The sequence below is a fragment of the Salvelinus alpinus genome, chromosome 14 (assembly GCF_045679555.1).
Source record: "Salvelinus alpinus chromosome 14, SLU_Salpinus.1, whole genome shotgun sequence".
NCBI lineage: Eukaryota > Metazoa > Chordata > Actinopteri > Salmoniformes > Salmonidae > Salvelinus > Salvelinus alpinus.
Window position 1 is genome coordinate 19023659 of NC_092099.1, and position 26621 is coordinate 19050279.

The window sequence follows — 26621 nt, forward strand, 5'->3', positions numbered from 1 at the left end:
CTAAACCATGTAATGGTATTACTAGAGTCCATGTTAGTACCCTGTCTAAACCATGTAATGGTATTACTAGAGTCCATGTTAGTACCCTGTCTAAACCATGTAATGGTATTACTAGAGTCCATGTTAGTACCCTGTCTAAACCATGTAATGGTATTACTAGAGTCCATGTTAGTACCCTGTCTAAACCATGTAATGGGTACGTGGAAAAAAGTGACGTACAAACACGACAGCGATGTTCTCCAGGAAGTTAGAGCTGTGAAGACGGTAGGTCCGGTCCTCCCAGCAGCTCATCACATGGACACAGGGCTTCTGCTGGTGGATGGGCAGGTAATTGTAATGCCTGGAGACGGATACAGAGTCAAAGTTTACTACGTTGACGTTGGTGCTTTTAGACTCCACGGGCTGGTTTATCAGACACAGATTAAAGTCAGATTCTGGACATTGAGGCACAGTTTTCTGGAACCCTCTACCTGAACTAACAGGCGTGATTAATGGAGAATTTCTAATCGGAAAAGCTGTCTAGTCCGGGACTTAAAATATGTGTCTGTGAAACTGCCATTGTGTGACATCAGGATCAATTCAACAAGGTACAAGGACCTGTTTCCATCAGTGAGGGGTTTCTCTGGGGGTGTGGTGGACTGGCACGGAGACTGCCAGAGCCCAGGTTTGGGGTCCTGGGAGTCCATCAGGGGGGTACTGTCGAGATCCTGACCCTCCCACACCCTCTCTGCTACTGGCTTCTCTACCTTCCTCCTACCGCTGGCCTGGGGAGAGCCCTCCTGGACGTTCCCAAAGTTACCTACACACACACACACAGACAGACAGACACAAGGATAGAACAGAGTAGAGTAGAATATAATATGATACGATATAATAGAGGAGAATACAGAAGAGGAGAATAGAAAGGAGAGGAATACAGTAGAGTAGAGAGGGAGAAGAAAGGTGGAGAGAAGGAGAGAAGAGAAGAAAGGTGGAGGAGAGGAGAGGAGACTAGAGTATAGTAAACTAGAGTAGAGTAAAGTAGAATAGAATAGAGTAGAGGAGAGTAAAGTAGAATAGAATAGAGGAGAGTAAAGTAGAATAGAATAGAGTAGAGGAGAGTAAAGTAGAATAGAATAGAGGAGAGTAAAGTAGAATAGAGTAGAGAAGAGGAGAGTAAAGTAGAATAGAATAGAGGAGAGTAAAGTAGAATAGAGTAGAGAAGAGTAAAGTAGAATAGAATATAGTAGAGTAGAGTAAAGTAGAATAGAATAGAGGAGAGTAAAGTAGAATAGAGTAGAGAAGAGTAAAGTAGAATAGAATATAGTAGAGTAGAGTAAAGTAGAATAGAGTAGAGTAGAGAAGAGTAAAGTAGAATAGAGTAGAGAAGAGTAAAGTAGAATAGAGTAGAGTAGAGAAGAGTAAAGTAGAATAGAGTAGAGTAGAGACGAGTAAAGTAGAATAGAATAGAGTAGAGGAGAATAAAGTAGAATAGAGTAGAGTAGAGAAGAGAAAAGTATAGTAATGTAAACTAGAATAGAGAAGAGGAGAGTAAAGTAAAGTAGAGCAGAGTAGTGTATAATAGAGTAGAGTAGAAAATAGTACAGTAGAGTAGAGTAGTGTACAGTATAGTAGTGTATAATAGAGTAGAGTAGAGCAGAGTATAGTACAGTAGAGTAGAGCAGAGTAGAGCAGAGTAGAGTATAGTAGAGTAGAGTAGAGTAGTGTAGAGTAGAGTAGTGTAGAGTATAGTAGAGTAGTGCAGAGTATAGTACAGTAGAGTAGAGTATAGTACAGTAGAGTAGAGCAGAGTAGAGTATAGTACCGTAGAGTAGAGCAGAGTAGAGTATAGTACAGAAGAGTAGAGTAGTGTAGAGTATAGTAGAGTAGTGCAGAGTATAGTACAGTAGAGTAGAGTAGAGCAGAGTATAGTACAGTAGAGTAGTGTAGAGTATAGTACATCAGAGTAGAGTATAGTACAGTATAGTAGAGTAGTGTAGAGTATAGTAGAGTAGAGTACAGCAGAGCAGAATAGTGTATAATAGAGTAGAGTAGAGTAGAGTAGTGTATAATAGAGTAGAGTAGAGTATAGTAGAGCAGAGTAGAGTAGAGTAGTGTAGAGTATAGTACAGCAGAGCAGAATAGTGTATAATAGAGTAGAGTAGTGTATAATAGAGTAGAGTAGAGTAGTGTATAATAGAGTAGAGCAGAGTAGTGTATAATACAGTAGAGTAGAGTAGTGTATAATAGAGTAGAGCAGAGCAGAATAGTGTATAATAGAGTAGAGCAGAGTAGAGTAGTGTATAATAGAGTAGAGTAGAGTATAGTAGAGTAGAGTAGAGTAGTGTAGAGTATAGTAGAGTAGAGTACAACAGAGCAGAATAGTGTATAATAGAGTAGAGTAGTGTATAATAGAGTAGAGTAGAGTAGTGTATAATAGAGTAGAGCAGAGTAGTGTATAATACAGTAGAGTAGAGTAGTGTAGAGTAGAGTAGAGTAGAGTAGTGTATAATAGAGTAGAGTAGTGTATAATATAGTAGAGTAGAGTATAATAGAGTAGAGTAGTGTATAATATAGTAGAGTAGAGTAGAGTAGTGTATAATAGAGTAGAGTAGTGTATAATAGAGTAGAGTAGTGTATAATATAGTAGAGTAGAGCAGAAGTGTATAATAGAGTAGAGTAGAGTAGAGTAGTGTATAATAGAGTAGAGTAGTGTAGAGTAGTGTATAATAGAGTAGAGTAGTGTATAATAGAGTAGAGTAGTGTATAATATAGTAGAGTAGAGTAGAGTAGTGTATAATAGAGTAGAGTAGTGTATAATATAGTAGAGTAGAGCAAAGTACTGTATAATAGAGTAGAGTGGAGTAGAGTAGTGTATAATAGAGTAGAGTAGCGTAGAGTAGAGTGGAGTAGAGTAGTGTATAATAGAGTAGAGTACAATATAGTAGAGTAGAGCAGAGTACTGTATAATAGAGTAGAGTAGAGTGGAGTGGAGTAGTGTATAATAGAGTAGAGTAGAGTGGAGTAGAGTAGAGCAGAGTAGTGTATAATATAGTAGAGTAGAGTAGAGCAGAGTAGTGTATAATATAGTAGAGTAGAGCAGAGTATTGTATAATATAGTAGAGTAGAGCAGAGTATTGTATAATAGAGTAGAGTAGAGCAGAGTAGTGTATAATACAGTAGAGTAGCATAGAGTAGAGTGGAGTAGAGTAGTGTATAATAGAGTAGAGTAGTGTATAATAGAGTAGAGTAGTGTATAATAGAGTAGAGTAGCATAGAGTAGAGTGGAGTAGAGTAGTGTATAATAGAGTAGAGTAGAGTGGAGTAGAGTAGTGTATAGTAGAGTAGTGTAGAGTAGAGTAGAGTAGTGTAGAGTAGAGTAGAGTAGAGTAGAGTAGTGTAGAGTAGAGTAGAGTAGAGTAGTGTAGAGTAGAGTAGAGTAGAGTAGAGTAGAGTAGTGTAGAGTAGTGTAGTGTAGAGCAGTTGACGGACTGTCAGTGATTTATCAATACCTACCAACAGACAACTCAAAGCTGATGGGTTTGTCTCCGATCTTTCTGTCGATCATCGTGGCCTCGAATACCGTTCCAAACAGCAAAAAGCTGTCCTTGTCAATGAGCTGAGTGGGGGACAGGACAGGACAAAATAGGACAAAATAGGTTCACAACTGAAATGAGTAGGAGTGTTCTGTCTATAATGTCTTCCTGTGTGTGTATAAACCCCAAGTAGATTAGCTGTAGTCATGGCGTCAGCTAGTGGGGATCTTAATCAATAATTACAAAACAAATCTTTCCATCATTACCCACTCTGTATATATATATATCTCTCTCTCCTCACCTGAGGTGGAGAATCCACCGGCATCACCTCCGCCCCGATGGCCTTGGCTTTCTCCTCCTCCCCTGCTCCTCCTCCTCCTCCTCCTCCTGCTCCTCCTGCCCCTTTAGGGTCCTTTACTGCTTTACCCGCCTTGGTATCCTTCAGAGGTTTGACTAACCGGGGCAGCTTGGACTCCCCGCCCCCTCCCCCCCCTGACAGTATCTCTACAGCCAGTTCCAGGTACACCCTGCCCCGCCACGACACTCCTTCCCCGACCCCCTCGTTCAGTTCGGGGTTGTCATCCACCATAGAGAAGTTACGGGCCGAACCATAGATGTTGACCCAGGCCGGTCCGAACGTAGGGAGGAAGCCTGGAGACAGAGGGAGGAGATTACAACACACGACCATTATAATAACATACCGGGACAGACGGGAACTTATAATAACATACCGGGACAGACGGGAACTTATAATAACATACCGGGACAGACGGGAACTTATAATAACATACCGGGACAGACGGGAACTTATAATAACATACCGGGACAGACGGGAACTTATAATAACATACCGGGACAGACGGGAACTTATAATAACATACCGGGACAGACGGGAACTTATAATAACATACTGGGACAGACGGGAACTTATAATAACATACTGGGACAGACGGGAACTTATAATAACATACCGGGACAGACGGGAACTTATAATAACATACCGGGACAGACGGGAACTTATAATAACATACTGGGACAGACGGGAACTTATAATAACATACCGGGACAGACGGGAACTTATAATAACATACCGGGACAGACGGGAACTTATAATAACATACCGGGACAGACGGGAACTTATAATAACATACTGGGACAGACGGGAACTTATAATAACATACCGGGACAGACGGGAACTTATAATAACATACCGGGACAGACGGGAACTTATAATAACATACAGGGACAGACGGGAACTTATAATAACATACCGGGACAGACGGGAACTTATAATAACATACCGGGACAGACGGGAACTTATAATAACATACTGGGACAGACGGGAACTTATAATAACATACTGGGACAGACGGGAACTTATAATAACATACTGGGACAGACGGGAACTTATAATAACATACTGGGACAGACGGGAACTTATAATAACATACCGGGACAGACGGGAACTTATAATAACATACCGGGATAGACGGGAACTTATAATAACATACCGGGACAGACGGGAACTTATAATAACATACCGGGACAGACGGGAACTTATAATAACAGACTGGGAAAAATTGTTCTCCACTTTTGGCACCACTTTTGGCACTACCTCATAAAGCTCTGGTTAGAAGTAGTGTACTATATAGGGAATAGGGTTCTATAGGGTTCTGGACAGAAGTAGTGTACTATATAGGGAATAGGGTTCTATAGGGCTCTGGTCTAAAGTAGTGCACTAGATATAGGGAATGGGGTTCCATTTTGAAAACATCTTATAATTCATCCTATAACAGTATGATGTCAATCAGTCAATCAGTCAGTCATAACTCCTGACCTTTGTCCCCGTCCTGTTTGTTGGAGATCCTCCGCAGGTCGATGTAGTGTGTTCCTATGGCCACGTCGTTCATACTGCCCTCGTCCCACACCTGGATCTTCAGCCGCTGACACAGAGGAGGGAACATCTCAGTGAACACTATCTGCTCGTTCCACACAGGGTCTGCTGTACTCTTCTGGGTGGCCGTTCTGCCCTGTAACAGCAAAACATAGAGAGAGAGAGAGAGACATGAAGTAGCTAGGACCAAGTATTCTTCACACTTCTGTCTGCGGCCTGTTCTTGTAGCCTGGTCCAGAATCTGTTGGTGCTGTCTTGCCGACTCTTATGGTCATTGTCACCTGTGACAATACAACACAAATAGATCTGGATCCAGGCTAAGAACATTTTAGCATTTTAACAACTCTGTCTGTCTGGCTCCTTATCAATAATCTTACTGTAGAATCATGTACTAGTGTCTGTCTGTCTGTCTCCTTATCAATAACCTTACTGTAGAATCATGTAATAGTGTCTGTCTCCTTATCAATAACCTTACTGTAGAATCATGTACTAGTGTCTGTCTGTCTCCTTATCAATAACCTTACTGTAGAATCATGTACTAGTGTCTATCTCCTTATCAATAACCTTACTGTAGAATCATGTACTAGTGTCTGTCTCCTTATCAATAACCTTACTGTAGAATCATGTACTAGTGTCTGTCTGTCTCCTTATCAATATCCTTACTGTAGAATCATGTACTAGTGTCTGTCTGTCTCCTTATCAATAACCTTACTGTAGAATCATGTACTAGTGTCTGTCTCCTTATCAATAACCTTACTGTAGAATCATGTACTAGTGTCTGTCTGTCTCCTTATCAATAACCTTACTGTAGAATCATGTACCAGTGTCTATCTCCTTATCAATAACCTTACTGTAGAATCATGTACTAGTGTCTATCTCCTTATCAATAACCTTACTGTAGAATCATGTACTAGTGTCTATCTCCTTATCAATAACCTTACTGTAGAATCATGTACTACTGTATGTCTCCTTATCAATAACCTTACTGTAGAGTCATGTACTAGTGTCTGTCTCCTTATCAATAACCTTACTGTAGAATCATGTACTATTGTCTGTCTGTCTCCTTATCAATAACCTTACTGTAGAATCATGTACTAGTGTCTGTCTCCTTATCAATAACCTTACTGTAGAATCATGTACTAGTGTCTGTCTGTCTGTCTCCTTATCAATAACCTTACTGTAGAATCATGTACTAGTGTCTGTCTGTCTCCTTATCAATAACCTTACTGTAGAATCATGTACTAGTGTCTGTCTCCTTATCAATAACCTTACTGTAGAATCATGTACTAGTGTCTGTCTGTCTCCTTATCAATAACCTTACTGTAGAATCATGTACTAGTGTCTGTCTGTCTCCTTATCAATAACCTTACTGTAGAATCATGTACTAGTGTCTGTCTGTTTCCTTATCAATAACCTTACTGTAGAATCATGTACTAGTGTCTGTCTGTTTCCTTATCAATAACCTTACTGTAGAATCATGTACTAGTGTCTGTCTGTCTCCTTATCAATAACCTTACTGTAGAATCATGTACTAGTGTCTGTCTCCTTATCAATAACCTTACTGTAGAATCATGTACTAGTGTCTGTCTGTCTGTCTCCTTATCAATAACCTTACTGTAGAATCATGTACCAGTGTCTATCTCCTTATCAATAACCTTACTGTAGAATCATGTACTAGTGTCTATCTCCTTATCAATAACCTTACTGTAGAATCATGTACTACTGTATGTCTCCTTATCAATAACCTTACTGTAGAGTCATGTACTAGTGTCTGTCTCCTTATCAATAACCTTACTGTAGAATCATGTACTATTGTCTGTCTGTCTCCTTATCAATAACCTTACTGTAGAATCATGTACTAGTGTCTGTCTCCTTATCAATAACCTTACTGTAGAATCATGTACTAGTGTCTGTCTGTCTGTCTCCTTATCAATAACCTTACTGTAGAATCATGTACTAGTGTCTGTCTGTCTCCTTATCAATAACCTTACTGTAGAATCATGTACTAGTGTCTGTCTCCTTATCAATAACCTTACTGTAGAATCATGTACTAGTGTCTGTCTGTCTGTCTCCTTATCAATAACCTTACTGTAGAATCATGTACTAGTGTCTGTCTGTCTCCTTATCAATAACCTTACTGTAGAATCATGTACTAGTGTCTGTCTGTTTCCTTATCAATAACCTTACTGTAGAATCATGTACTAGTGTCTGTCTGTTTCCTTATCAATAACCTTACTGTAGAATCATGTACTAGTGTCTGTCTGTCTCCTTATCAATAACCTTACTGTAGAATCATGTACTAGTGTCTGTCTCCTTATCAATAACCTTACTGTAGAATCATGTACTAGTGTCTGTCTGTCTGTCTCCTTATCAATAACCTTACTGTAGAATCATGTACTAGTGTCTGTCTGTCTCCTTATCAATAACCTTACTGTAGAATCATGTACTAGTGTCTGTCTCCTTATCAATAACCTTACTGTAGAATCATGTACCAGTGTCTATCTCCTTATCAATAACCTTACTGTAGAATCATGTACTAGTGTCTATCTCCTTATCAATAACCTTACTGTAGAATCATGTACTAGTGTCTGTCTCCTTATCAATAACCTTACTGTAGAATCATGTACTAGTGTCTGTCTCCTTATCAATAACCTTACTGTAGAATCATGTACCAGTGTCTATCTCCTTATCAATAACCTTACTGTAGAATCATGTACTAGTGTCTATCTCCTTATCAATAACCTTACTGTAGAATCATGTACTAGTGTCTATCTCCTTATCAATAACCTTACTGTAGAATCATGTACTAGTGTCTGTCTGTCTGTCTCCTTATCAATAACCTTACTGTAGAATCATGTACTAGTGTCTATCTCCTTATCAATAACCTTACTGTAGAATCATGTACTAGTGTCTGTCTGTCTGTCTCCTTATCAATAACCTTACTGTAGAATCATGTACTAGTGTCTGTCTGTCTGTCTCCTTATCAATAACCTTACTGTAGAATCATGTACTAGTGTCTGTCTCCTTATCAATAACCTTACTGTAGAATCATGTACTAGTGTCTGTCTCCTTATCAATAACCTTACTGTAGAATCATGTACTAGTGTCTGTCTCCTTATCAATAACCTTACTGTAGAATCATGTACTAGTGTCTGGCTCCTTATCAATAACCTTACTGTAGAATCATGTACTAGTGTCTGTCCCCTTATCAATAACCTTACTGTAGAATCATGCACCAGTGTCTGTCTCCTTATCAATAACCTTACTGTAGAATCATGTACTAGTGTCTATCTCCTTATCAATAACCTTACTGTAGAATCATGTACTAGTGTCTATCTCCTTATCAATAACCTTACTGTAGAATCATGTACTAGTGTCTGTCTGTCTGTCTCCTTATCAATAACCTTACTGTAGAATCATGTACTAGTGTCTATCTCCTTATCAATAACCTTACTGTAGAATCATGTACTAGTGTCTGTCTGTCTGTCTCCTTATCAATAACCTTACTGTAGAATCATGTACTAGTGTCTGTCTCCTTATCAATAACCTTACTGTAGAATCATGTACTAGTGTCTGTCTCCTTATCAATAACCTTACTGTAGAATCATGTACTGGTGTCTGTCTCCTTATCAATAACCTTACTGTAGAATCATGTACTAGTGTCTGTCTCCTTATCAATAACCTTACTGTAGAATCATGTACCAGTGTCTATCTCCTTATCAATAACCTTACTGTAGAATCATGTACTAGTTTCTGTCTGTCTCCTTATCAATAACCTTACTGTAGAATCATGTACTAGTGTCTATCTCCTTATCAATAACCTTACTGTAGAATCATGTACCAGTGTCTATCTCCTTATCAATAACCTTACTGTAGAATCATGTACTAGTGTCTGTCTCCTTATCAATAACCTTACTGTAGAATCATGTACCAGTGTCTGTCTCCTTATCAATAACCTTACTGTAGAATCATGTACCAGTGTCTATCTCCTTATCAATATCCTTACTGTAGAATCATGTACTAGTGTCTGTCTGTCTCCTTATCAATAACCTTACTGTAGAATCATGTACTAGTGTCTGTCTGTCTGTCTCCTTATCAATAACCTTACTGTAGAATCATGTACTAGTGTCTGTCTGTCTCCTTATCAATAACCTTACTGTATAATCATGTACTAGTGTCTGTCTCCTTATCAATAACCTTACTGTAGAATCATGTACTAGTGTCTGTCTGTCTGTCTCCTTATCAATAACCTTACTGTAGAATCATGTACTAGTGTCTGTCTGTCTCCTTATCAATAACCTTACTGTAGAATCATGTACTAGTGTCTGTCTGTTTCCTTATCAATAACCTTACTGTAGAATCATGTACTAGTGTCTGTCTGTTTCCTTATCAATAACCTTACTGTAGAATCATGTACTAGTGTCTGTCTGTCTCCTTATCAATAACCTTACTGTAGAATCATGTACTAGTGTCTGTCTCCTTATCAATAACCTTACTGTAGAATCATGTACTAGTGTCTGTCTGTCTGTCTCCTTATCAATAACCTTACTGTAGAATCATGTACTAGTGTCTGTCTGTCTCCTTATCAATAACCTTACTGTAGAATCATGTACTAGTGTCTGTCTCCTTATCAATAACCTTACTGTAGAATCATGTACCAGTGTCTATCTCCTTATCAATAACCTTACTGTAGAATCATGTACTAGTGTCTATCTCCTTATCAATAACCTTACTGTAGAATCATGTACTAGTGTCTGTCTCCTTATCAATAACCTTACTGTAGAATCATGTACTAGTGTCTGTCTCCTTATCAATAACCTTACTGTAGAATCATGTACCAGTGTCTATCTCCTTATCAATAACCTTACTGTAGAATCATGTACTAGTGTCTATCTCCTTATCAATAACCTTACTGTAGAATCATGTACTAGTGTCTATCTCCTTATCAATAACCTTACTGTAGAATCATGTACTAGTGTCTGTCTGTCTGTCTCCTTATCAATAACCTTACTGTAGAATCATGTACTAGTGTCTATCTCCTTATCAATAACCTTACTGTAGAATCATGTACTAGTGTCTGTCTGTCTGTCTCCTTATCAATAACCTTACTGTAGAATCATGTACTAGTGTCTGTCTGTCTGTCTCCTTATCAATAACCTTACTGTAGAATCATGTACTGGTGTCTGTCTCCTTATCAATAACCTTACTGTAGAATCATGTACTGGTGTCTGTCTCCTTATCAATAACCTTACTGTAGAATCATGTACTAGTGTCTGTCTGTCTGTCTCCTTATCAATAACCTTACTGTAGAATCATGTACTACTGTATGTCTCCTTATCAATAACCTTACTGTAGAGTGTCTGTCTCCTTATCAATATCCTTACCATCTGCTTGAAGAAGGACACCACCACGTATGGGTCTATGAGGGCTGTGTTGTCCCCTATGAAGGCCTTGGTGACGTTAGCCATGATGGAGGAGTTGTTACGAGGTAGACCCTCCGCTCTGTACACCTTCACATAGAACCTGGCCCAGGGACGCTCTGAGGGGAACCCCTCGGGAACCAACAGGTTCCTGGGTCAGAGGGTGAAAACATTTTGAGAGAGAATGGCATCTGAATGGACTAACCTCCTGGATTTGCCTCCTGGACTAGCCTCCTGGATGAACCTCCTGGACGAACCTCCTGGACGAGCCTCCTGAACTAACCCCCTGGACTAGCCTCCTGGACGAGCCTCCTGAACTAACCCCCTGGACTAGCCTCCTGGACTAGCCTCCTGGACGAGCCTCCTGAACTAACCCCCTGGACTAGCCTCCTGGACGAGCCTCCTGAACTAACCCCCTGGACTAGCCTCCTGGACTAGCCTCCTGGACTAACCTCCTGAACTAGCCTCCTGAACCAAACTCCTGGACTAACCTCCCGGACTAGCCTCCCGGACTAGCCTCCCGGACTAACCTCCCGGACTAGACTCCCGGACTAACCTCCCGGACTAACCTCCCGGACTAGCCTCCTGGACTAACCTCCTGGACTAACCTCCTGGACTAACCTCCTGGACTAACTTCCAGATCTGTTTGTGCTGTCTTTTTAACTTCATTGCTGTGCTTGAATTTATTTTAATTGATTTGGGTGAAAACATATACAGAAAGATGTCCATTGTATTCCCAGAGGATAGCTGAGGACTGCAGGGTTTGATGAAAACCATATACAGTGCCTTGGGAAAGTATTCAGACCCCTTGACTTTTTCCACAGTTTGTTACATTACAGCCTTATTCTAAAATGTATTATACTGTTTTTTTACCTGATCAATCTACACACAATACCCTATAATGCTAAAGCAAAAACAGGTTTTTAGAAATGTTTGCTAATTTATGAGAAATTAAAAACTGAAATATCACATTTACATAACTATTCAGACCCTTTACTCAGTACTTTGTTGAAGCACATTTGGCAGCGATTACAGACCTGAATATTCTTGGGTATGACGCTACCAGCTTGGCACACCTGTATTTGGGGAGTTTCTCCAATTCTTATCTGCAGATCCTCTCAAGCTCTGTCAGGTTGGATGGGGAGCTTCGCTGCACAGCTATTTTCAGGTCTCTCCAAAGATGTTCGATCGGGTTCAAGTCCGGGCTCTGACTGGGCCACTCAAGGACATTCAGAGACTTGTCCCGAAGCCATTCCTGCGTTGTCTTGGCTGTGTGCTTAGGGTCGTTGTCCTGTTGGAAGGTAAACCGTCACCCCAGTCTGAGGTCCTGAGAGCTCTGGAGCAGGTTTTCATCAAGGATCTCTCTGTACTTTGCTCTCTTCATCCCTGCCTTGATCCTGACTAGTCTCCCAGTCCCTGCCGCTGAAAAACATCCCCACAGCATGATGCTGCCACCACCAAGCTTCACTGTAGGGATGGTGCCAGGTTTCCTCCAGAAGTGACGCTTGACATTCAGACCAAAGAGTTCAATCTTTCATCAGACCAGAGATGTTTCTCATGGTCTGAGAGTCTCTAGGTGACTTTTGGCAAACTCCAAGCGGGTTGTCATATGCCTTTTACTGAGGAGTGGCTTCCGCCTGGCCACTCAACCGTAAAGGCCTGATTGGTGGAGTGCTGCAGAGATGGTTGTCCTTCTGGAAGGTTCTCCCATCTCCACAGAGGAACTCTGGAGCTCTGTCAGAGTGACCATCTGGTTCTTGGTCACCTCCCTGACCAAAGTCCTTCTCCCCCGATTGCTCAGTTTGGCCAGCTCGAAGAAGAGTCCTGGTGGTTCCAAACATCTTCCATTTAAGAATGGCGGAGGCCGCTGTGTTCTTGGGGACCTTCAATGCTGCATAAATGTTTTGTTACCCTTCCCCAGATCTGTGCCTCGACAAAATCCTGTCTTGGAGCTCTACAGACAATTTCTTCAACCTCCTGGCTTGGTTTTTGCTCTGACATGCACTGTCAACTGTGGGACCTTATATAGACAGGTGTGTGTCTTTCCAAATCATGTGCAATCAATTGAATTTACCACAGGTGGATTCCAATCAAGTTGTAGAAACATCTCAAGGATGATCAATGGAAACAGGATGCACCTGAGTTCAATTTTGAGTCTCATAGCAAAGGGTCTGAATACTTCTGTAAATAGGTTTTTATTTTTTGTTGTTGCAAATTTATCAAAAATAAAAAACAAAAAAAACTTTTATTTATTTATTTTTGATACATTTGCACACAAAGAAATGTTTTTGCTTCATCATTATGGGGTATTGTGTGTAGATTGCTGAGGATTTGTTATTTATTTAATCCATTTAAGAATAATTCTGTAACGTAACAAAATGTGGAAAAAGTCAAGAGATCTGAAAACTTTACAGTTGTACATCAACAAAGGGCTTTGTCAACATACCAGATAAACCTCCTTCCTACATGATAACAGGCTTCTGGTGAAACGGTGTGTTTATTTTGTCCTTTTACGTTGTATTTGTCGATGATAAGGATTACTCAGAATTTAATCTCATAAAGCCAGACGAGTGTCTCTGAATAATGATATTATGCTATGTTGCTATATTGTCGGCGCGTGAGATTTCTCATTGACCCACTATTTAAACACACCTGTCTGCATGCTACTACTTAAACACACCTGTCTTCATGCTACTACTTAAACACACCTGTCTGCATGCAGGTCAAACAAGAGTGTGTCTTTCTTGTCTGTTACTCAGCATCGCTGGTCTTCTGAGAGGTGTGTGTGCGTGTGTGTGTGTGTGTGTGTGTGTGTGTGTGTGTGTGTGTGTGTGTGTGTGTGTGTGTGTGTGTGTGTGTGTGTGTGTGTGTGTGTGTGTGTGTGTGTGTGTGTGTGTGTGTGTGTGTGTCTTACTTGTCTATCTGCTCCTCAGCATCGCTGGTCTTCTGAGAGGGCTGTATGGCGTCTCCCTTCCCCAGCACGCTGATGTCGCACTTCAGGTAACCTTTGACCCCGGTCCTGATGTCTGCCGGGTCCGTCAGCACCGCCCACTTATTGGTGAACTGGTGACCTAAGACGGGGACGTTCATAACACGTTCAAGTTCATTTGCTGTAACGAATCAATTGGGACATCTTACTCACCAGAACTCACATTGAAAAACAGCAAGAAAGTTAGCATTAGCATTTAGTTAGCGTTTCAGCAAACCAGTCAGTTATGAAGGAGCACTGGGCTGAAGCGTGGGGAGGGGGGGGGGGGGGGGACCATGTGGGGACATAGGGGGGGTTCGTTCTCTTACCAGGTTGTCTATAGACCGTTCCCACATCCATCTTGAAGGAGCCCACACAGAAACCTTTCATGATCTTGGTATGCATCACCTGGAGAAGAGACAGACAAACGGGGGGGTTATATGACTCTTGAAAATATGGTCAAATATCTTCATGAATGAGCAATGTATTTACTTACTGATAGTTTGATGACTCTGTCAAAAAATCTCTCTTGATGGCCGTAATAATCAAACACGAAGTACTGTTTCAAAAAAAGAAAGATTAGATGGATTGTTACAGATCTTTGAGCAACAAGGAAAGACAATGATTATTAGTATTATTCCAATACCAACATCCGGTAACACTTCATTTTAAGGGTCCTTGTTACAGTGTAATTACATTGTAACAGGTATTGTAATAATTCATAGTTACATTGTAATAACATTTACATTTACATTTAAGTCATTTAGCAGACGCTCTTATCCAGAGCGACTTACAAATTGGTGCATTCACCTTATGATATCCAGTGGAACAACCACTTTACAATAGTGCATCTAACTCTTTTAAGGGGGGGGGGGGGGTTAGAAGGATTACTTTATCCTATCCTAGGTATTCCTTAAAGAGGTGGGGTTTCAGGTGTCTCCGGAAGGTGGTGATTGACTCCGCTGACCTGGCGTCGTGAGGGAGTTTGTTCCACCATTGGGGTGCCAGAGCAGCGAACAGTTTTGACTGGGCTGAGCGGGAACTGTACTTCCTCAGAGGTAGGGAGGCGAGCAGGCCAGAGGTGGATGAACGCAGTGCCCTTGTTTGGGTGTAGGGCCTGATCAGAGCCTGAAGGTACGGAGGTGCCGTTCCCCTCACAGCTCCGTAGGCAAGCACCATGGTCTTGTAGCGGATGCGAGCTTCAACTGGAAGCCAGTGGAGAGAGCGGAGGAGCGGGGTGACGTGAGAGAACTTGGGAAAGTTGAACACCAGACGGGCTGCGGCGTTCTGGATGAGTTGTAGGGGTTTAATGGCACAGGCAGGGAGCCCAGCCAACAGCGAGTTGCAGTAATCCAGACGGGAGATGACAAGTGCCTGGATTAGGACCTGCGCCGCTTCCTGCGTGAGGCAGGGTCGTACTCTGCGAATGTTGTAGAGCATGAACCTACAGGAACGGGTCACCGCCTTGATGTTAGTTGAGAACGACAGGGTGTTGTCCAGGATCACGCCAAGGTTCTTAGCACTCTGGGAGGAGGACACAATGGAGTTGTCAACCGTGATGGCGAGATCATGGAACGGGCAGTCCTTCCCCGGGAGGAAGAGCAGCTCCGTCTTGCCGAGGTTCAGCTTGAGGTGGTGATCCGTCATCCACACTGATATGTCTGCCAGACATGCAGAGATGCGATTCACCACCTGGTTATCAGAGGGGGGAAAGGAGAAGATGAATTGTGTGTCGTCTGCATAGCAATGATAGGAGAGACCATGTGAGGATATGACAGAGCCAAGTGACTTGGTGTATAGCGAGAATAGGAGAGGGCCTAGAACAGAGCCCTGGGGGACACCAGTGGTGAGAGCACGTGGTGCGGAGACAGATTCTCGCCACGCCACCTGGTAGGAGCGACCTGTCAGGTAGGACGCAATCCAAGCGTGGGCCGCGCCGGAGATGCCCAGCTCGGAGAGGGTGGAGAGGAGGATCTGATGGTTCACAGTATCAAAGGCAGCCGATAGGTCTAGAAGGATGAGAGCAGAGGAGAGAGAGTTAGCTTTAGCAGTGCGGAGCGCCTCCGTGACACAGAGAAGAGCAGTCTCAGTTGAATGACTAGTCTTGAAACCTGACTGATTTGGATCAAGAAGGTCATTCTGAGAGAGATAGCAGGAGAGCTGGCCAAGGACGGCACGTTCAAGAGTTTTGGAGAGAAAAGAAAGAAGGGATACTGGTCTGTAGTTGTTGACATCGGAGGGATCGAGTGTAGGTTTTTTCAGAAGGGGTGCAACTCTCGCTCTCTTGAAGACGGAAGGGACGTAGCCAGCGGTCAAGGATGAGTTGATGAGCGAGGTGAGGTAAGGGAGAAGGTCTCCGGAAATGGTCTGGAGAAGAGAGGAGGGGATAGGGTCAAGCGGGCAGGTTGTTGGGCGGCCGGCCGTCACAAGACGCGAGATTTAATTTTTTCAAAAGAGATCAAGTTTTAATTACGAGTTTTTACACAAAAGGCTTTATAAATGCTTATCTCTTGGCTTCGCAGGAACAGAGCGAACACAGTTGGAGTCAGTCATGGTGAAAGACCAAACGAGCTCAATGCTGAGTTGACTGTGGTTGGACAAGTCACACATTCAAACTCACACACACTCAGAAAGGACAGAAGGTAGAAATGTAGAGTTCCTGGAAATTCAGCTCTCTTTTTTACTGTATTTTCCCAGGGTGTGCTCTGGTTGAGAGCGTTTGAGATATAGCCTACACAAATCTCACCTAGGGCCCTCCCAAGAGGCTAGGCCAGCCCTGTTTGTGTGAGTGGGCAAGCAAGGAAGGTAAGCTGTTAGTCACAGGATACTTCAGCTTTCACACCATTTGCTCAAACCAACTCCCATCGACCAGAGATGTGGTGTAGCATGTGTATGGGACGTCTCTCCGTGTGTGTGTACAGTGCCTTCAGAAAGTCTACACACCCCTTGACTTTTGCCACATTTTGTTGTTTTTTACAGCCTAAACTAAAAAATGAATTACATTGAGATGTTGTGTAACTGGCCTACAAACAATACCCCCCAAAAGTGGATAAATGTTTACAAATTAATATAAAATGAAAAGCTGAAATGTCTTGAGTCCTTTGTTATGGAAAGCCTAAATAACTTCAGGTGTAAAAATGAACAAGTCACATAATAAATTGCATGGACTCACTCTGTGTGTAATAATAGTGTTTAACATTATTTTTTAAATGACTACCTCATCTCTGTACCCCACACATACAGTTAGCTGTAAGGTCCCTCAGTTGAACAGATTCCAACCAACAAAGTCCAGGGAGGTTTATCAACACCTCGCAAAAAAGGGAACATTAGGTTAGGGCCAGGTAGGGCCTTTAAAAATAAAATAAAATCAATAACTAGTGCACGGGCAGAGCTCAGGGATCACTAACATTTTGAAGATGTGCCATTTGCTCGTGCTCTGCTGCGCAATACAGTCTTAATTGACTAAGATCATAACATTGTCACAAGTGCTTCAACCTCGTCAAATATAAGACAGGACAGATTATTACACAGAAAATAATAATGTTTCTTGAGTTTTGTTGGGGTTTAGAGTGACAGACAGAGAGAATCTAATGGATTTTCTAATGGAAGAAGTTATTTCTGATTTCGGGCCGGGCCTTGAATTTGGCAGAAGCAACCGGGCCTGGGTAGGGTAGGGCCTGTTGTAGGCCTGGGTAGGGTAGGGCATGAATGTTGTAGGCCTGGTAGGGCTCAGGCTACAAATTGCCCTTGAAACGGTCTCAGCTGATCTTCCTTCTCCAGCAGTGTATATCCAGCCTATTGATTAGCCTCCCTGTGGCTATGCTATCGATCCATGGCCCGCTATCCCCCCACTGAGAGAAGAGCGCGGTCTCTGTGTGTGAGTGTGTAAAGAGGGGGAGGCAGTTATTAGTCACCTGGATGCTGCTCGTTTGGGCTGCCAGTACATGTGTGTGCATGTTCGTGTGTGTTTATGTGTAACTGTGCATGCAAGAGGGGTGGGCTGTTAGGCACAGGATACTGCTGCTTTGAGCCCCATTCAAACCATTTGCGCAAACTATCTCCTATCAACCAGAGATAGCGCATGGTGTAGCATGTGTATGTGACGTCTCTGTGTGTGTGTTGTATCCTATCTCCCTCTCAGACCCCATCCCCGCCCAGATGTGCTGTGCCCCCCTCTCCCTGATACAGTACCCCTAAATCCCCAGACTGTTACAGTAGCTGTCACAAACGCGTTCCATGCAGGGAACAGCACTAGTTCTCCTTTGATATTTATTTATGGACTGAAATAAAGAAACCGTACGCTCCCGCTCCGATGGGAGGGAGACGCCTTGTTGTTTGGCAGGAGGGAGGGAAACAGAGAGCGAATGAGAGAGAGACGGTGAGACAGAAACTGAGAGAGCGCAGAAAAGCTTGTGAATGATAGAGTGAGTGGAAAGGATAGATAGAGGGACTGCCTTGTGCATGGCTGTCTATGCCCAAGGCAACACACCTGTGTGTCACCCGAAATCACACCACTGTTGTATATGCCATTACCTCAAAATGTACTGCGGTTTGTGCACATGTTTTCCCCTCTCCATCTCTGTACCCTTCCCCCTCCCAATAAAATACACTACCTCACCACCCCTCTTCCCTCGCATCCTACACACTGTCACACACACACTCACTGCAGGTGTTACACTCTGACTTTGCACTCAGCCAGAGTTCAGCCAATGAGAATTGACACAGAGAGAGACCAGCAGATGGCCAGAATCATGGCTAGAGCCTAATTAGGCCTACAGCCCAAAGGCAGTGGACATACAGGGGAGGTGGGTTAGGAGGGGGGTAATAGAGAAAGGAGAGAGGAAAAGAGAATACAGATGGAGAGAGAAAAGGAAGGGCAAAGGGATGAATGAGAGAGAGGGGTGTGATGGATAGATGGATAAGAACAGGTGAGAAAGCATCTGTGCATGTTGAATTTGTTCATCAAAATGTAGAACTACATAGCCTTCAATAGCGAAGAGAATCTTAATAATCCTAGTTAAACCCAGGCAGTAGGCTATCCAACTAATCAGATGCTGAGGGAGGATCACTCTGATGCAAATAAGTTACCTAACAGCAGCCAGACGTTATTCCATAACAACATGTAATTGGTGGTAATTGCAGTCTGTAATTACAGGGGTGTAATAACAAATGTTTACTACCATGCTTGTTACAAATGTTAAAGTTTCCGATAGCATCCCATTTTTGTAAACCTTGACTAGCTAGCTAAAGCTGGCAAATATGCTACGGTCGCTACACGCTAGCTAACAAGCTAGCTAGCTAACGTTAGCTGGACTTGATGGTCTTTATCTTCCCTGAACCTTGTTCTCACGGTATGCGTTATTAACCAAGGGTTAACACACACTTAACATGTTAACGTTAATTGTGTCAACACACTATGAGTAGAGTTAGTTCCTTTTAAATGTAGCTAAACACAGATGACTTATTAGTATTAGCAAGCAGTATTATTGCTAACTAGATAACACAACAACTGGTAGCTAGCAAGGCCTAGCTAGCTATATGCCTTAACTAGTTGTCATGGCGATGATAACTAGGGGTAAAGTAGTAGAAAGTGTCAATCCTAAATAGTCATCCATTATTTTTCTCTACCACAGATTCCCAACAAGATAGAAAATAGAAAATAGAATAGAAAAGACAATCCCAACTCTTTAGGCTACTCCTACTATAGGCTACAGATACGAGTCACCATTAGAATAGTGATTTTTAAGTTATTGAGTAGGCCTATAGCTTTGTTTAAACTAATTCATTAAATCATTAATCTAACAATAAAAATCCTTATTATTTTGTCAGAAATGTAAGGTCTTTTTTACATGTTGCAATAAAGTTGACAAAAGTAGAAGCTCATCTTTTGTTTTGTAGGCATCTTCACTTGGTAACGTGTAGTAAGTCATTATATAGAATCAATTTAACCCTTTTTATTACATTTTTTAGGTGCAAGTGCTAGCAAAAACATTGAGTGCAGATTTTGAAGAGTGCATTCACCGGTAGGCAATAAGAGCCTTTTGAGCCTCCAACCTTTGTAATCTCAGACACCCGGTGCATCTGTCCACCAGAGATTACAACCTTTGTAATCTCAGACACCCAGTGCAAAAAACTACCTAGAAGGCAGGATCCTAGGAAGAAACCTAGAGAGGAACCAGGCTCAGAAGGGGAAAACTCCCTAGGAGGCAGGATCCTAGGAAGAAACCTAGAGAAGAACCAGGCTCAGAGGGTAAAAAATATCCCTAGAAGGCAGGATCCTAGGAAGAAACTTAGAGAGGAACCAGGCTCAGAGGGTAAAAAAAATCTCCCTAGAAGGCAGGAACCTAGGAAGAAACTTAGAGAGGAACCAGGCTCAGAGGGTAAAAAAAATCTCCCTAGAAGGCAGGAACCTAGGAAGAAACTTAGAGAGGAACCAGGCTCAGAGGGTAAAAAAAATCTCCCTAGAAGGCAGGAACCTAGGAAGAAACTTAGAGAGGAACCAGGCTCAGAGGGTAAAAAAAAATCTCCCTAGAAGGCAGGAACCTAGGAAGAAACTTAGAGAGGAACCAGGCTCAGAGGGTAAAAAAAATCTCCCTAGAAGGCAGGAACCTAGGAAGAAACTTAGAGAGGAACCAGGCTCAGAGGAGAAGGTTCACCTCATTGATGAAGGGGGCGTTGGTGCCCTCTTTGACAGAGGTCTGTTTCTTCTCGTCTCCTATCTCCATGATTACGCTAGGGTCAATGTTCTCCCCCACCAGCTGTTTGGCCTCGGTGATGTTGATGGCAATCTGGAGGGAAGATAATCAAAATCACCTTTATTCGCCAAGTGAAATGGTTCTGCCAGCAATGGACAGACAGAACATACACAGAGGAATGTACACATAATATACTTGCAGCATATACAATATGGATACAGTACAAATTACACATGATAGGAGAGGACATTTACAGTTAAGAATATACAGATTTCGTCATATGAGGACCGAATTTTGGGACCAGATACAATATGAATCAATCAGGGTTATTCCCTCAACATAGGAGTAACAGATACAATATGAATCAATCAGGGTTATTCCCTCAACATAGGAGTAACAGATACAATATGAATCAATCAGGGTTATTCCCTCAACATAGGAGTAACAGATACAATATGAATCAATCAGGGTTATTCCCTCAACATAGGAGTAACAGATACAATATGAATCAATCAGGGTTATTCCCTCAACATAGGAGTAACAGATACAATATGAATCAATCAGGGTTATTCCCTCAACATAGGAGTAACAGATACAATATGAATCAATCAGGGTTATTCCCTCAACATAGGAGTACCAGATACAATATGAATCAATCAGGGTTATTCCCTCAACATAGGAGTAACAGATACAATATGAATCAATCAGGGTTATTCCCTCAACACAGGAGTACCAGATACAATATGAATCAATCAGGGTTATTCCCTCAACATAGGAGTACCAGATACAATATGAATCAATCAGGGTTATTCCCTCAACATAGGAGTAACAGATACAATATGAATCAATCAGGGTTATTCCCTCAACAGAGGAGTAACAGATACAATATGAATCAATCAGGGTTATTCCTTCAACACAGGAGTACCAGATACAATATGAATCAATCAGGGTTATTCCCTCAACATAGGAGTACCAGATACAATATGAATCAATCAGGGTTATTCCCTCAACACAGGAGTAACAGATACAATATGAATCAATCAGGGTTATTCCCTCAACATAGGAGTAACAGATACAATATGAATCAATCAGGGTTATTCCCTCAACATAGGAGTAACAGATACAATATGAATCAATCAGGGTTATTCCCTCAACATAGGAGTAACAGATACAATATGAATCAGTCAACCTACCTGGAAAGTCTGTGGCTTTTTCTCACTGTCCAGAATCTTTGGTCTTAGTTTAGACCTGTGTGGAGTTATTAAATTGACATTATTACCATGAGCTGGCACCACAGGCAAACATTTTGATCCGTCCATTTTCAGATTTTCGGATATTTTACAACTATACTTCCATAAAATGTACAAATACATCGGCAATACCGTATACAAATTATTGATTTGTATAATTTTACCCAAACTCCGTCAACTACACATTCCGCAAAATGTCGTTCTTGTTCTCATGTTTCATGTAGAACTTCAACCGGTATTTTTTTAAACTCTCCATGTTGAATCCTACATCCTTCAGAAGCTTGTTTTCCTGGGGGGGGGGCATATCGTTAGCTAGTCCATTACATCGCGATATCGTTAGCTAGTCCATTACATCGCGATATCCTTTATAGACGTAGCGCTGAGAGATTAGTAACTTCCGGTCACCTGATTGGTTAAAAGGCCTCACAGATGTTTTGAAAATATCTCCCGCGAAGAATCAACGTAATTTGACTCGCCTGTGATTTTATTTGGCCCCCCAAGTTATCTGAGCCCCCCCCCCCCCCCCTTCAAAAAAACATGATATACAGTGCCGGTCAAAAGTTGACACATCTACTCATTCAAGGGTTTTTCTTTATTTTTACTATTTTCTACATTGTAGAATAATAGTGAAGACATCAAAACTATGAAATAACACATATGGAATCATGTAGTAACTAAAAAAAAAAGTGTTAACTTAAACAAATCAAAATATATTTTATATTTGAGATTCTTCAAAGTTAGTTTTGATGTCTTCACTATTATTCTACAATGTAGAAAATAGTACAAATAAAGAAAAACCCTTGACTGAGTAGGTGTGTGCAAACTTTTGACTGGTACTGTATATATATATATTTATTTATTTTACATAAAAGACTGTAAAAGCACCAGCAAATCAGCTCCAAGTGATTTTAATTTTGCAAATCTGTTCCAAAATATTCCCACGCATAATAGAGATATATGTGATTTACACAAATGTAAGCAAGGTTTGAAATTATTATGTTAAATAATCTATCGGTTTGGGCTTCTTGCGGCCAATTTGTAATTATGTTCCGGCCCCCTGACCATCCGCTCGAGAAACAGTTGGCTGAATCTAGACGATGATCCCTGCTGTAGTCATTGCATTCCCATTTCCAGAACCATCGCTGTTAATATGGCCAGTAGTGACTTTGCCACGTGAAAGGTAAACAAGCACACCGGCTAATAGCCGTTAAACGGATTCAGAAACACGGACAGTGACAGGAATTGCTGCGATTTGACGGTTATGTCCAACAGAGGAAAGTGTAAAATGCATCTTTTTTTTTTACAACGAAAAACAATAAGCTGTCTTTTTTTAAATAACTTGATTTTCCTAAACAGGCTTCCTACAGTCACTGACACCTTTCATGCAATGGGCATCGACCATAATGAGTCCAAACGTTTCACAGAAGCTGGACAAAAATAATGTCCCAATATTAATAAAAAAAGGGTAATGTCTGTTGACTGTTTGTGGCTGCTCGTGATATTATAATAAAACATTGTGATGTACCCGATAAGGCTACTGTGTTTGCACCTCCGCTAGCAAAATCAATGCAATAACCAATTAGCGTTACCGCTTAGAGCAGCTTTTGGTCAGTCTTGGATATCCCTTGTTGCCTGACTGAAATTGGCATATTGGCGCATGTTTTTAAGGACACACCTCAAATATTTCCACCGTTCTCACCTCAGTGCAAGTGAGCTAATATTAGACAGGTAAATAACCAACTCTGCCGTAAGGGGTGGAAAATGCCAGTGCGCCAGTTTTTACATGATAAAATTACAAACGAACGTTTCTTTGAAACTTGCGCCTCCTTAGAGCCTAAAATGTTTTTTTTATTTTTTTTAATGTATTTATTTAACATTTATTTAACCAGGAAAAGACGGGGGACCTCGCAAGAGGTCAGCAGGAAGTAGTCATTGTGTACACACAATATAACACAACACAATACAATAAAACACAACACAATATAACACAACACAATATAACACAATACAACACAACACAATATAACACAACACAATATAACACATTACAACACAACACAATATAACACAACACAATATAACACAACACAATATAACACAACACAATATAACACAACACAATATAACACAATAAAACACAACACAATATAACACAACACAATATAACACAACACAACACAACACAATATAACACAACACAATATAACACAACACAATATAACACAACACAACACAACACAATATAACACAACACAATATAACACATTACAACACAACACAATATAACACAACACAATATAACACAACACAACACAATATAACACAACACAACACAACACAACACAATATAACACAACACAACACAACACAACACAACACAACACAACACAACACAACACAATACATTAAAAAACATATGTTGTGATGTACCTCTTGGTCTGGGGTAGCTGTCTGACAGGTAGGGTTCCCGAAGGGCCAGGCTGACCATCGTCGGGATACTGTCCTTCTAACAGACCAGTGACCTCAGCATTACCCTCTGGCTCTGTACCATCTGGCAGGGCATGACACAAATCAATCAATCAATTTTGATCAAGAGTAAAGGACATTGGCAAGAAAACATTCCCTAGTAGGAAGAAACATAGAGAGGAACCAGACTCAGAGGGGGGAGGTCCATCATCCTCTGGCCATACCAGCTAGAAGTTCAGCTATGGAAGTCCACATGTCATGATGTATTGAATCTAAAACAACTACTGGCACTGCATGTTTAAAAGTAAGTGATCCATGATGGTTAAATATCAGGAGGTTACATGATCACATGTGTATCCTTAATCCAAGAGTACATATTGCAATACTCCATAAACACAGAAGCAAATGACTGTTTGATCAGGGTTAACCCCACTGGAGCTGACTGTATGGATATGGCTTAGAGGCTGCATCCCAAATGAAACCCTATTCCCTATGGGCTCTAGTCGAAACTAGTGCACTACCCTATGGGCCCTGGTCAAAACTAGTGCACTACCCTATGGGCCCTGGTCGAAACTAGTGCACTACATAGGGAATAGTGAGCCATTTTGGTACGCACCCATCTCCAATCACAATCTGCTCTTACTGTTTACAGCAGAGTGTTTGTTTTCAAGGCCGTACCTAGAGCTGCTTTATTGGCCAAGACCAGATCAGACGTGGGGACTTTCTTCTTCTTCTTCGCTTTCAGCCCGAACATCCCCTTCCCCTTCCTGTAGACAACATTAGACATTAGACTCCTTCCTGTAGACAACATTAGACATGAGACCCCTTCTCCTTCCTGTAGACAACATTAGACATTAGACTCCTTCCTGTAGACAACATTAGACATGAGACCCCTTCCCCTTCCTGTAGACAACATTAGACATTAGACTCCTTCCTGTAGACAACATTAGACATGAAACCCCTTCCCCTTCCTGTAGACAACATTAGACATTAGACTCCTTCCCCTTCCTGTAGACAACATTAGACATGAGACCCCTTCCTGTAGACAACATTAGACATGAGACCCCTTCCCCTTCCTGTAGACAACATTAGACATGAGACCCCTTCCTGTAGACAACATTAGACATGACACCCCTTCCCCTTCCTGTAGACAACATTAGACATGAGACTCCTTCCCCTTCCTGTAGACAACATTAGACATGAGACCCCTTCCCCTTCCTGTAGACAACATTAGACATGACACCCCTTCCCCTTCCTGTAGACAACATTAGACATGAGACCCCTTCCCCTTCCTGTAGACAACATTAGACATGAGACCCCTTCTCCTTCCTGTAGACAACATTAGACATGAGACCCCTTCCTGTAGACAACATTAGACATGACACCCCTTCCCCTTCCTGTAGACAACATTAGACATGAGACCCCTTCCCCTTCCTGTAGACAACATTAGACATGAGACCCCTTCTCCTTCCTGTAGACAACATTAGACATGAGAGCCCTTCCCCTTCCTGTAGACAACATTAGACATGAGACCCCTTCCCCTTCCTGTAGACAACATTAGACATGAGACCCCTTCTCCTTCCTGTAGACAACATTAGACATGAGACCCCTTCCCCTTCCTGTAGACAACATTAGACATGAGACCCCTTCCCCTTCCTGTAGACAACATTAGACATGAGACCCCTTCCCCTTCCTGTAGACAACATTAGACATTAGGCCCCTTCTCCTTCCTGTAGACAACATTAGACATGAGACCCCTTCCCCTTCCTGTAGACAACATTAGACATTAGACCCCTTCCCCTTCCTGTAGACAACATTAGACATGAGGCCCCTTCCCCTTCCTGTAGACAACATTAGACATGAGACCCCTTCTCCTTCCTGTAGACAACATTAGACATTAGACCCCTTCCCCTTCCTGTAGACAACATTAGACATGAGGCCCCTTCCCCTTCCTGTAGACAACATTAGACATTAGACCCCTTCCCTTCCCGTAGACAACATTAGACATGAGGCCCCTTCCCCTTCCTGTAGACAACATTAGACATGAGACCCCTTCTCCTTCCTGTAGACAACATTAGACATTAGACCCCTTCCCCTTCCTGTAGACAACATTAGACATGAGGCCCCTTCTCCTTCCTGTAGACAACATTAGACATGAGACCCCTTCCCCTTCCTGTAGACAACATTAGACATTAGACCCCTTCCCCTTCCTGTAGACAACATTAGACATGAGACCCCTTCCCCTTCCTGTAGACAACATTAGACATGAGACCCCTTCCCCTTCCTGTAGACAACATTAGACATGAGACCCCTTCCCCTTCCTGTAGACAACATTAGACATTAGACTCCTTCCTGTAGACAACATTAGACATGAGACCCCTTCCCCTTCCTGTAGACAACATTAGACATTAGA

General features: G+C 41.8%; 1 protein-coding gene across 2 annotated transcripts in view; it reads right to left on the minus strand.

Moving 5' to 3' along the window:
• fer1l6 (fer-1 like family member 6) overlaps positions 1 to 24972 on the minus strand; it is a 75026-nt gene extending 50054 nt beyond the window's left edge. For both annotated transcript variants that reach the window (XM_071340718.1, XM_071340717.1), the window contains exons 1-13: positions 24887 to 24972; positions 24173 to 24293; positions 21686 to 21740; positions 20454 to 20585; positions 14294 to 14356; positions 14127 to 14205; positions 13744 to 13900; positions 10794 to 10980; positions 5353 to 5545; positions 3817 to 4166; positions 3496 to 3598; positions 598 to 799; positions 220 to 340 (exon numbers count right to left, since the gene is read on the minus strand). In XM_071340718.1, coding sequence (XP_071196819.1) covers positions 220 to 340; positions 598 to 799; positions 3496 to 3598; positions 3817 to 4166; positions 5353 to 5545; positions 10794 to 10980; positions 13744 to 13900; positions 14127 to 14205; positions 14294 to 14356; positions 20454 to 20585; positions 21686 to 21740; positions 24173 to 24293; positions 24887 to 24962 — 1839 coding nt within the window. In that variant the 5' untranslated portion in view covers positions 24963 to 24972. The remainder of the gene's footprint in view (positions 1 to 219; positions 341 to 597; positions 800 to 3495; positions 3599 to 3816; positions 4167 to 5352; positions 5546 to 10793; positions 10981 to 13743; positions 13901 to 14126; positions 14206 to 14293; positions 14357 to 20453; positions 20586 to 21685; positions 21741 to 24172; positions 24294 to 24886) is intronic.
• Between the last annotated feature and the right edge of the window lie 1649 nt (positions 24973 to 26621).